General features: G+C 40.8%; 1 protein-coding gene across 10 annotated transcripts in view; it reads left to right on the top strand.

The window, feature by feature from the left end:
* The window catches only part of RFX3 (regulatory factor X3), a 287,161-nt gene that overhangs the window by 248,699 nt on the left and 25,315 nt on the right, over positions 1 to 13,147 (top strand). For 9 of the 10 annotated variants that reach the window (XM_039230866.1, XM_039230864.1, XM_039230860.1 and 6 more), the window contains one exon: positions 1,508 to 1,716. In XM_039230866.1, the coding sequence (XP_039086797.1) occupies positions 1,508 to 1,716 (209 nt within the window). Of the gene's footprint in view, positions 1 to 1,507; positions 1,717 to 13,147 lie in introns of those variants that run through there. The other variant, XM_039230867.1, reaches the window with a different exon arrangement.

Below are 13,147 nucleotides of genomic sequence, written 5' to 3'. Positions count from 1 at the left end.
GAAACTATCTATGCGAATGAACTTGTCTTCTGAGGGCTTAGAGAATGGGAGCTATAAACATGCTTTGCAGAAAAATACACACATAATCACAATGTTTTAGATGTAGAATTAGGACCTTCACAGACACCCCTCCACAGGAGCTTGTCTTGAAAACATTACCTGGATGCAGTGAACCTGGCCTCAAAATTCTTGTCTCATTTCATTTCTCTATTTTATGCTTCAGGAGAACGAGGCCCCCGTAGATTACGTGAGTTGCTTGAGGTCAGTTTAGTTGATTCGCGCCCCGTATTAAGATCCATGGCCTCTGACTCTCCGTCCAGTGTTATATTACGAAATAATTATATCTCGACCCTGAGAGTATATACTCTTTAATGTTAAAATGCAGTTTAGCACTGGAAATGTCTTAAAACTTTGAGCAACTACTGAAACATAGCTTTAAAGGTTCTCGTTCCCACTGCCGTTACCAACCATGAAACTTCCCAGTCAGAACCGGAAGGAAAACAGTAGTAACCGAGTTCCTTGGTGGGTAGATGTCTACATTTTCTCAAAAGTAGTTTTGCTGTTGCTGTTGTATTTCAGTTCTGGGCACTTCCCGAAGCCTAACCCTCATATAGCATATGCTTATGCCCAGTACAAGTGAGTATTTGTTTCCCTTTTAATCCTTAGGGACCTCTTTCAGCCAATTGAATCTGTTCATCCATCTAACTTACCCTAAATTCTCTCAAATGGATTGGCTTTAAAGTTTTATCTGACTGGGGGGGACGAGAGAGAGAACTTTTGAAGACAACATAAAAACAGTAGAATGAAAGACTGTAGACTGTTGGCTCAGATTCTCTTTTTCTTGGGTGATCATGTATTTTATTTTTATTTTTTTATTTTTTATTTTTAAAAATTTTTTTAACGTTTTTTTATTTATTTCTAGGAGAGAGAGAGAGAGACAGCGTGAGCAGGGGAGGGTCAGAGAGAGAGGGAGTCACAGACTGAAACAGGCTCCAGGCTCTGAGCTGGCAGTCAGCACAGAGCCCGACGCGAGGCTCGAACCCACGAACCGCGAGATCATGACCTAAGCGAAAGTCGGCCGCTTAACCGACTAAGCCACCCAGGCGCCCCTATTTTTATTTTTAAATGTTTATTTTGAGAGACAGAGAGAGTGAGCTGGGAAGGGGCATAAGGGGGCGGGGAGGAGAGAGAACCCCAAACAGGCTCCATGCCGACAGCGCAGAGCCGGATGGATGCGGGGCTCGATCCCACAAACTGTGAGATCCTGACCTGAGTCTATATCAAGAACTGGAGGCTTAACGGACTGAGCCACCGAGGTGTCCCCGGAGATGGTGTGTTTTGATCCTTTACGCAGACTAGCTGACGTAGGAACACCAAGTCATGGTTTTTCATGCATGGAGGCGATGTTCATTTTCTCGACAACTGACACGTGCACCCGGTTTGCGTGCTGCCGTTGGAGGAACAGATGCGGAGCTGAACTTTTCCTCTTCTCTGTGTCCTGTCCCAGGAGCAGGCCTCCTGGGTGTGCCAGTGTGATGACAACATGGTTCAGAGACTAGAGACGGACTTCAAGATGACGCTTCAGCAGCAGAGCACCCTGGAGCAGTGGGCCGCGTGGCTGGACAACGTGATGATGCAGGCGCTGAAGCCCTACGAGGGGAGGCCCAGTTTTCCTAAAGCTGCCAGGCAATTCCTGCTAAAATGGTCTTTCTACAGGTATCGTGCTCACTTTTTCCCAAGCTTTATTCTTCATAGGCTACAAATACGTGTGTATGTACATGCTTCTCAGACCAGAGACAAGAAACGAATGAAGGCTTGGGGTGCAGAGTCCCCGTTGGGACTTCAGCCCACCCCGCTGATCCCAGCATCATAGCATCGCTCTAGGAGCTTTACGGGAATAATCTGTTAGGAGAACAAGCCTGCTGCTCACAGCCCTGGCGTTCTCAGGCGGGAATGTCTCTGATTCTAGCCTAGCTGCTGTGTTCAGCAGCAGGAAAGGGCCAGTGTCGTCTTCCCTCATGCACACAGGCAGACGTACCACCACTTGCTTGAGATTCCCTAGTGAGGTGATTGCAGACTGTGGTCAGTAGACCCGGAGCATCAGGAAACATATTCAAAAAGTGAATTCTCATGCCCCTCCCCCAAGTCCATTAGAATCAGAAACTGCAGAGCCAATCAGATGGGGCGTAACAATCTGTGCTTTTTAAAAAGTCCCTCAGGTGATTGTGATGTATGTTCAGAGCCATCTGCTTAATTTCTTCATTTTATCAGTTACAGCTGTTTTCAAACCTAGCCGCATGTTAGTATAAGATGAATAAAAATCGTAGGTACCTCCCCAGACTCTACCGAATGAATCAAAATTTTGGTGGGTGGGCATCCTGATGTGGCATAGAGGTGATGAGAAAAATGTCTGCAGAAAGCTTCCTCTTGCTGATTCTAATGCACAGCCCGTTTAAGATCCAATAATCTAGTAGACAGTACAATATGAATCACTTATTGGCCAAAATAATACAGATATAAATGTGTGTTTTTATCAACCTGGAACCTCGGAAGAGAAAGCCCTTCAGGGTATGTGATACATGACATCAGATATTGGGAGGAGGTGTTGACTATATGTCTTCTGCAAGGGGTACAGGCAGAGCCTGCACCAAAAAATACAGGGGATGAAATTGATAGATGGAGTCCATTTCATAACATGAATTAGTTAAGTTTTGTTTCTGACCCTGGAATTTTTTCTTGTGGCAGGAGTTTGGGGAGTTTTTTGTTGTTTTTTTGTTTTCTCCTTTCGATGAAGATGTGCCCACTGCCTTGGGCGTAATGGCCATATCTACCTCGAGGGTTAGGTGGTTCCTAATTTAGATTCTGTGCATTCGTGCAAGTATCAGAAAGTAGTGACCACAGGACACACCAGACTGTGGCCGTGGGCGCACTATGGTCATCGTCTGGACCTCGGGGCTGAATCCGAAGCTAGTTATGCAGCGAGAAGGTATATAAATAAGAGAGTTTAGGGACTAGCCGTACTTGTTAACCCAGAAGTAACTGTAAGATTTCTTGATCTTGTTTTGACCCCCTTCATGAAGATGTAACCAGAGGTCTTTTAATGATGTTGGTAGCTGCTTCGGTTCTTATTGTAAGAGATTTCTTTCTTTCAGCTGATTTTACTTGATTTCATCCACTTCTCATTTCTTAAACTCAAGTAGAGCTATAGATGCCCTATAGATGTTTAATTAAGAGTTAGCTTAATCTTACACCCTGAAAATAGTCTTCTAATGTGTATAGCTCAGGGTCCACTGCAGGAAAAAGCCTTCTCATTTTCTGTTATTGTCTTGTTTTGGGAATGGAGTCATTCCGCAGTTCTTCGACTCCTATGTTTAATAATACCTTTAACCCATGTGACTTGAGAAGTGCCTTATTAAAATGCTGCCCGGCTCTGTGACCCCCCCGGCACACCACAGTAAAACCAGTGATAGTTTAGATCTGGGTGTTAATGAGAAATATGTTGATGAGGAATGTTCAGTTTTCCCTGGAATACGTGGGGAAGATTTGGAAAATGATGTCACAGTGTGTCAAAGATGATGCAGCGATATGCATCGTAATAGTAGAATTCCAAATTTTAATTTGAGAACATTTCTTAAGAAGGTTTCAGGTATTTTCCCATTTGGTTCTGACTCGATGTTTTTATTCAAACATTTTCTTCCCAGAAAGTCATACAGATGGTATATATATTTCATGAATGAGTAATAAAGCCAGTTATACAGACTAGTTAAAAGGTTCTAAAACCTCTACGGCCAAAATAAGGGTGTGTTCTCTATATCAGAAAAAGCAAGGTGTTTATTTTTTTTCCTTCCTAACTGCTTTCTTAGGTTGTTACATCAGACTTGCCCTTACTCCTTCCTGTGGGTTTTTTTTTCTATATTTAATTGATATCATTTTGGAAATTTACCCCTGGAGCCTCCGTCTCCACAGAGATCTATTGCAAGTATCTTGAAAGGAGAGAAAATTACTTACTTGTATGTCTTGTTCTCTGCAGAAATACAAACCCGGCAGACCATCGCTTGTCTGCCCTCTGTCCTCCCTGGGTTGGGGATAATTGGCTTGTTATTATCAGACGCTATTATGGGTATTATTTTCATTTCAAAAAGACTCAAAGGCGTGTAGTTCAGGACCACAGAAGGAAAGGCATATTCAGACAGATGCGTACCTCCTGCTGGTAGGCAAAGTCCACAGCTTAGAAACTTAAGAGCCCTTAAATCCAAACTGTTTTTTACTGAGGCGTAAGAACGTGCTGAGTAATGAAAACTACATTCACAAACTGTCAGAGAAGCAACATTATAGAGGTTTTTCTTTTTTTCCTTCCTTCACGGTTTTGGCGTTGTAAGAAGAATATGGCGGTCACACACACAGACCCTTCATGTTCTGAAGTCAGACAATCTCCTAATTTCTCAAGTTCTGTGTATCTGTTTACGCGCATACAAATAGGGAAATGGGCTAGCAGAGAATCCTGACAGCAGCAGGCTGAGGCATTACTGCGGACACCCCTTGCTCCAAATGGGGGTCTCTCCTTGCCTAACCTGGCTGGGAAGAATGACTGTTGGCTCCCCAGGAGATGGGAAAAAGTATTACCACCTTTCCTGGGCAGAAATGGAGAACTTATGTGGGCCATTTCTCAGCTTGTTTGTTTTATGGTTAACAGAAGAGAACATTCCTCAGAAACACCCTGAGGGTCACCCAAATATCCCATTTTTACAAATTTTTTTAATGTTTTTTGATTTATTTCTGAGAGAGAGAGAGGCAGCGTGAGCAGGGCAGGGTCAGAGAGAGAGAGGGAGACACAGAATCTGAAGCAGGTTCCAGGCTCAGAACCCGACGCGGGACTCGAACCCACGAACCGTGAGATCATGACCTGAGCTGAAGTTGGTCACTTAGCCGATTGAGCCACCCAAGCGCCCCCCAAATATCCCATTTTTAAAGAACAAGATTAAGAGCTTTGATACAGGGACTGGAAAGAAGGGGACAGGGAATGTAGTTTGCTTACACCTGGACAATTTATAAATCTTCCAAAAAGTGATATTCTTTTGGAATCAGCCATATGCACTGCTTGAAAAGAGAGTTTGCATGCGAATCACAGGTGGGATGGTCTCCCTTTTCTTCTTAGGAAGGGTGTGAGAAATTCCCGAATACGCAAAGGGGTGGACTGAGGGTCGTTTGTTAGGGCATATGTTTCAGCGCCCAGACCATACATTTCTCATCTGTTATAAAACAATTAACTTTGTAAGTCAGAGCTTATAAGAAGTTGAATTCATGGTAACTTAGCAACATGAAATTCAACAGAGTCAGTTTTTGCAACCTATCTTACAGAAGTCTGAATCAGGTCTGAATCGGGCAAAAAGTTTCCAATTAAACTGTTAATTGTGTCATTTAATACTTGGCCTGTAGGGCAAAGGCTCCAACATAGAGAGGATACTGATGTCGCGTCCGTAAAATAATTCAACGGATTATTTTTTAAACATGCAATAATTTCATGCTTATGACTATTTCCTAGAAATAACTAGGTGTTATAACTGAAGGTCATCAGATTCTTTTTAATTTCCCAACAGATTTTAGTGTTACAGGTGTATTTTATGCTGAATTCAGGTGACTGCCTGACTGTCGCAAAGTTTCCAAAATACGCAGACTGGAATCCCACGCTCTGTCCTGGAGACCCGACGTGGACCAGCTAGTGGTGGCCACAGACCCTCGGTGTCTTCTTCTCTTTGCGGACTATCTTCCATCCCCTGGCTGTCCTTTCAACACAGCAAGCCTGGTTCTGCCTCACAGTCTTTTCATTTGCTCTCGTTTCTGCCAGGAAAGTTCACAGGTTCTTGCGTGGCTCACTTCAGTCCAGTTTCAATCCAGTTAAAGCCCCTTTTCAGAAACAGCCTTCCTGACAGCCTACCTGAAAATGCTCGTCACCACCCCTCTCCATAGTTTTTGATAGGATTAATTTTTTTTCCTGATCTGTGTTTTTTTGTCCTTATATACTTTTTTCCATAAGAATTACCTAACTTGATACGTTCTATGTGCTTGTGTTTCCTCAACTATTTTCTCTTACTAGAGTGTGAGTTCTGCTAAAACCAAATTTTTGTCTAACTTGTTCTAGAACAAGACCCCGGCACAGAGTAGGAATGCAATAAACATCTATTGAGTGGACGGAGGTAAATTCTCTTGGAAAAAAGCAATTGACACTGCATTTTAGAGTATGATCAGAAAGCAACTCAGTATGAATATTTTCCTTAGTCATTAACACAATTTCAGGGTTTTTCTCTCTTAAGGGAAATATAAAGGCCTAAAATTTGAACTTAGAAATATATATGTAATTCTTTCTATTATCTGTGATATTTATTCCTGCAAAGGTTTATTGACATTCAACTAACGCAGAATTGGATTTTATGTTTATAATGTCATCTTTTAACATAAACATTTTTAAAGTTTATTTTATTCATTTTGAGAGAAAGAACACGGGCAAGGGAGGGGCAGAGACAGAGAATCCTAAGCAGGCCCTCAGCTGCCAGTACAGAGCCCAACGCAGGGCTTGAACCCACAAACCATGATGAGATTATGACCCAACTGAAATCAAGAGCCAGATGCTCAACCAACTGAGCCAACTAGGTGCCCCATGAAAGAAACGTTAAAAAAAAAATTGTTTTAACCTTTATTTATTTTTGAGAGAGAGAGAGATAGAGTGCAAGACGGGAATACCAGAGAGAGAGAGGGAGACACGGAATCCAAAGCAGGCTCCAGGCTCTGAGCTGTCAGCACAGAGCTTGACACGGAGCTTGAACTCATGAACCATGAGTTCATGACCTGAGCTGAGGTCAGACACTTAACCAACTGAGCCACCCAGGCACCCCCTTTTTTTATCTTTATTTATTTTTGAGAGAAAGAAAGACAGAGCGCAAGTAGGGGAGGAATGGAGAGAGAGAGGGAAAATAAACATTTTTAAGTGAAATCAATATGCACTCACTTTAGAAAACATGTGAAATACTAAAAATATCAAGGAGGGCTGCCTGACTGTCTCAGTCAGTAGACCCTGCGACTCTTGATCAGGGAGATGTAAGTTCGAGTCCCACGTTCGGTGCAAGATTACTTAAAGTCTTTTTTTAAAGAGGCCCCTGGGTGGCTTAGTCAGTTAAGCATCCGGCTGGCTATTGGTTTCAGTTCCGGCCATGATCTTGTGGTTTGTGAGTTTGAGCCCCACACTGACAGCAGGGAGCCTGCTTGGGATTCTCTCTTTGTCTCTCTCTCTGCCCCTCCCCTGCTGGTGCTCGCTCTCTCTCCCTCTCTTTCTCTCTCTCTCTCTCAAATGGATAAACAAACTTTAAACAAAATCTTTAAAAAAATAACGAGAAATAAACTTACATCATAATTTTAATATCCAGAAATAGCCGTTGGTAAATTGTTGGGGATTTTTTTTAGTGTTATATAAAATGGGAATCTAGTTGTTTACCGTAGTTTATTGTCTGTATCTTTTCCTTACCATTTCATTTAACATGATATCTTAAGCATTTCTCACCATTAAACATCTTCAAACACATAACTTTTAATGTCCTCACAATATTCAATATTTTTATGTGTATGTCTCATACATTATTTAAACATTACTTTTTCCCCCTCATTCCAACCCATTTTGGTGGTTTTTGGAATTGTGATAGAATTATAAAAAATACTGTAATGGTTATCTTTGCATGAAATCGGCCATGTGTCTTCAGACACATTCTGGTAAAAAGGTTTGAACTTTTTAAAGTGACTAGCACTGTATTAATGAAGTGTGCTATCTTGGTGCTAATAAAGTATTACACATTCCCATTTATTTAAGGGTAGGATTTTTTTTTTTTAACTGTAAGACAGTTGTTATATTAAACAGACTCCCATCCGTGTTACTCCTTTAACTTGACATTATATCATACACACCTTTCCATGTTACTATCTTTATGTCCATTCTTCTTCCTGTCTTTAAACTGTTGCACACAATTCATGCATGAATGAGCCATCATTTATTTAACCAACGTCGACTAATGGATATTTAGTTTTCCCTCCTAGTTTCTCACCAGTATAAATACTGCTACAATTAAAACTCCCTGTGTTCATTTGTGTAAATTTATGGAATTAGAATGGCTAAGTCAAAGGTTTTTTGCATTTTTAGTGTTAGTAAATCGGGCCAGATTTCCTTCACCATAGAAGCTTTGTGAATTTATAGTCACAGAAACAGTAAATGAGAGTTCTTTTCCTATCTTTTTGGCAATGCTGGACCTTTTCATCTCTTAACAATATGATGGGTGATGTGGGTGTTTAATTTGCAATTTTTAAAATTTTGTATAAGATTAATCCTTTTTTTGTATGTTTGTTAGCCTTTTGTCTTTTCTGGAATATATTATAAGTATTTTCTGTCTTCATCAAGAGATACAGTTAACAAATATTCTGCTTCAATTCAAAATTATTTACTCCACATGGTCAAGTTTGGATCTGTTTAGGTAAAAATGTTATACAACATTTTACTGTTACTTTTGCATTGTATTTGCTTTTGCTCTTTTAAGTAGGTAGATTTCTCTGCCTTTTAAGATTTTTCCATAGGAAAATAAATGTTTAAATTCAAATAGGTATTAAGTTTATATTTATCATTTTTACAAATGGTTTGTGTGTCATTAAATTTGAGGAAAAGCATGCGTAGAATTATAAACAGAATTTTTTATCTGTGGCATATGAATGAAAGAACTAATCTGTTTTTAGTAGTTTACTTACAGAGTTCTAAACTTAAGGTATTCACTAAGGTATTTGAGTCTGAGGAATTATTCACTAGAATTATGGTTTATGACCATAACGAATGTATTATTAACTCTAATATAAGGAGTACTGTGGTAATGGGTAGTTTCCTTTTTTTTTTTTTTTTTAATTCTCATATAATTAACATATGGTATTATGTTAGTTTCTGGTGTACAATATAGTGATTCAGCAGTTCTGTACGTTCCTCAGCGCTCATCATAAGTGTCCTCTTAATTCCCATCACGTATGTCACCCCTCCCCCCAGGCACCTCCCCTCTGGTGACCGTCAGTTTGTTTGTTCTCTATAGTTAAGAGTCTGTTTCTTGGTTTGTCTGCCATTTTTTCCTTTGCTCATTTGTTTCCCAAGGTCCACATATGAGTGAAATCACACAGTATTTGTCCCCCTCTAACCCACTTTGTTGAGCAATATACTCTAGCTCCATCCACATTGTTGCAAATGGCAAGATTTCATTGTTTTTTAGGGCTGGGTAATACTCCATTGAATGTATATACCACTTCTTTGCCCGTGCACCTATCAGTGACCGCTTGGGCTGCTTCCATAAGTTGGCCCTTGTAAATAATGCTACAGTAAGCGTAGGGGTGCACGTATTCCTTTGAATTAGTATTTTTATATATGTCGGGTAAATACCCAGTAGTGGAATTACTGGATCATAAGGCAGTTCTGCTTTTAACTTTCGAGGAACTGCCACAGTTTTCCACTAAGGCTGCACCAGTTTGCGTTCCCACAAGTAGCACGTCACTGCTCCTTTTGTCCCACAGCCTCACCAGCCCTTCTCGTGTCTTGTATTTTTTATTTGAGCCATGCTGACACGTGTGAGGTGACATACTGTGGTTTGGATCTACATTTCCCTGATGATGAGTGATGTTGAGCTTCTTGTCTTGTGTCTGTTGCCATCTCTGTGTCTTCTTTGGAGAAATGAATGCTTGTGTCGTCTGCCCATATTTTAATTGGATTGTTGTGAGGTGTGTGTGTGTGTGTGTGTGTGTGTGTGTGTAATTATATAAGTTCTTTATATATTTTGGAGACTAACCCTTTATCAGATACGTCATTTGCAGATATCTTCTCCCATTCCTTACGTGGTCTTTTGGTTTTGTTGATTATTTCCTTTGCTGTGCAGAAACTTTATTTTGATGTATCCCAATAGTCTATTTTTGCTTCTGTTTGCCTTGCCTTAGGGGACATACTTAGAAAAATGTTGCTACAACCAATGTCAGAGAAATTAGTAATGAGTAGTTTTTTTTTTTTTTAATTTTTAATGTTTACTTAGGAGAGAGAGAGAGAGAGAGCATGAGCAGGGGAGGGGCAGAGAGAGAGGAAGACACAGAATCGGAAGCAGGCTCCAGGTTCTGAGCTGTCAGCACAGAGCCCGATGTGGGGCTTGAACCTGTGAATTGCGAGATCATGACCTGAGCTGAAGTCATACGCTTAACTGACTCAGCCACTCAGGCGCCCCATAATGGGTAGTTTTCTTAAGATCCCCTATACATTGTCTCATTTGACCCTCAGACTAACCTTGAACCTTAAAATGTTGAATGGTATGCTTACAGTTAAGATCACATACTGGTTAACATGAGTCTGTCTCATTCTAAATTCCTGCTTTTTCTTTTCTTTTTAATAAATAAATCCAATAATAAAAGGTCCCCTACCATCATCATATAATAACCTTCTGTTCTTGCTGCTATAACCAACTGAGATTGAGAAGCTCAGCTTCTCCTGTATATTATAATTGTAACTTCTATTTAAGTAGTGATCTGTTCATTCATAAGTTTACTTCACATCCTTGAAATAATCATATATTATTTCAAGGTAAGACCAAAAATGTGGCTTTTATTTTTACCCAAGAAGAAAAACAATCTCAGGGAAATGACTTGTTTAAAGTTGACAGTGAATTAATGAAGAGCCAGATTCAGAATGTAGGGCTTAGAGTCTCAGATGTACCATGGTGATCTGCCACTTGCCAAATTGAATGTATAGAATTTGATATATTAATAGCCTCTACATAAATAAAGTTGACAATGAAACAGAAAACAGAAGAACAGTCTTTTTCCATCTGCCTGACATTTTACAGTTCTTCATTGCAAAACAGGCCTTAGGAATATCAGCCTGTGCATTTGTGAGATTTCATCTCTTCCACCTATCCGAGAACATAATGGCTGTTTTAGTTTTCCTGAGCTAAAAATCCTAAAAGAGACCGTGAAATGAAAGTGATAAGAACACACACACACACACACACACACACACACACACACACACACAGCCAGCCAGCACTGACTCTAAGTTAGAAATATTAAGAAGGTTTGAAGTGCATGGACAGGCTCCAGGATGGACACATCTTCAGTGAGGCCACAATTTTCTTAAGGACTGTTTTTCATTTTAAATATAATAGAGTAGAAGCACCTGGATGGCTCAGTCACTTAAGTGGCTGACTCTTGATTTCAGCTCAGGTCATGATCCCAGGGTTGTGGGATCAAACCCCACACTGGGCTCCGTGCTGAGCATGGAGCCTGCTTAAGATATTCTCTCTCTCTCTCTTACTCTTTCTCTCTCTCCCCCTCTCCCCCTCTGCTCCTCCCCTGCTTGTGCATGCAAGCATGCACTCCCTTTCTAATATAAATATATATGTGTGCATATACATATTTATAATGGAGTATATTATTAGTATTATGTTAATATTCACATTTTGGTATCATATTTTATCAATTAAATGTTTACATTTTTCGAACATATGCATTTCTTAATTTCATTATACTTATTTCTAATGGAAAAATCACCTTAATTTAAAAGGAAATCAGTAGGGGCACCTGGGTGGCTCAGTAGTTAGGCATCCAACTTCGGCTCAGGTCATGATCTCACGGTTTGTGGGTTCGAGCTCCGCATCAGGCTCTGTGCTGACTGCCAGCTCAGAGCCTGGAGCCTGTTTCAGAGTCTGTGTCTCCCTCTCTCTCTGACCCAGCCCTGCTCATGCTGTCTCTCTCTCTCTCTCTCTCTTTTTTTTTTTCTCTCTCTCTCTCAGAAATAAAGAAAACGTTAAAAAAAATTAATGATTAAAAAAATTAAAAAAAAGGAAATCAGTAAGAAGTTGAAATCACTTAATAAATGGAAATACAAATCAAAACCACACTGAGCTACCACCTCACGCCAGTCAGAGTGGCTAAAATGAGCAAATCAGAGAACTCTAGATGCTGGCGAGGATGTGGAGAAACGGGCACCCTCCTACACTGTTGGTGGGACTGTAAACTGGTGCAGCCCCTCTGGAAAACAGTATGGAGATTTCTCAAAAAATTAACAATAGAACTCCCCTATGACCCAGAAATAGCGCTGCTAGGAATTTACCCAAGGGATACAGAAATGCTGATGCATAGGGGCCCATGGACCCCAGTGTTCATAGCAGCACTCTCAACATTAGCTAAAACATGGAAAGAGCCTAAGTGTCCATCAACAGACGAATGGATCAAGAAGATGTGGTTTATGTATACAATGGAATCCTCCATGGCAATAAGAATGATATCTGACCGGGGCGCCTGGGTGGCTTAGTCGGTTAAGCGTCCGACTTTTGCTTAGGTCATGATCTCGCAGTTCGTGGGTTCGAGCCCCGCGTTGGGCTCTGTGCTGACTGCCAGCTCAGAGCCTGGAGCCTGTTTCAGTCTGTGACTCCCTCTCTCTCTGACCCTCCCCTGCTCACGGTGTCTCTCTCTCTCTCCTAGAAATAAAAAAAAAAAAAACATTTAAAAAAAAAAAAAAAGAATGATTTCTGACCATGTGTAGCAACATGGATGAACCTTGAGGGTGTTATGCTGAGTGAAATAAGTCAGGCAGAGAAGGACAAATATCATATGTTTGCACGTATAGGAGGATTAGGAGGAACTTAACGGAGGACCATGGGGGAGAAGAAGGGGGGAAATTTTGGGGGAGAGGGAGAGAGGCAAACCATGAGAGACTCTTGAATGCTGGGAACAAACTGAGGACTGATGGGTGTGGAGGGGGAGGGGGGAGATGGGCATGAAGGAGGGCACTTGTGGGGATGAGCACTGGGTGTTATATGGAAACCAACTTGACAATAAACTATTTGTAAAAAAAAATTTTTTTAATTAAAAAAAAAGAAATCACTTAATAAATTTGCCATCGAACAGGATTCTCAGGGGTCCCTGTCTATACCTCTGTTCCAGATTGCCATATCTAGGAGTGTTACTTAGTATATTTCATAACCTTTGCGTGGCACAAATACCTATTTCTTCCCAGTTACATCCAGAGTTGTTATCGCTGAGAGCTGGTGATGCGTTGTTTACCTATCAAGAAGACTTCACATGTAGTTACTTTTTCTTATGG

This window comes from Hyaena hyaena, unplaced genomic scaffold (assembly GCF_003009895.1).
Source record: "Hyaena hyaena isolate Hyena2069 unplaced genomic scaffold, ASM300989v1 scaffold_51, whole genome shotgun sequence".
Lineage (NCBI taxonomy): Eukaryota > Metazoa > Chordata > Mammalia > Carnivora > Hyaenidae > Hyaena > Hyaena hyaena.
Note: the sequence above shows the minus strand (reverse complement) of the source record. Positions and strands in the feature narration are given on the sequence as shown.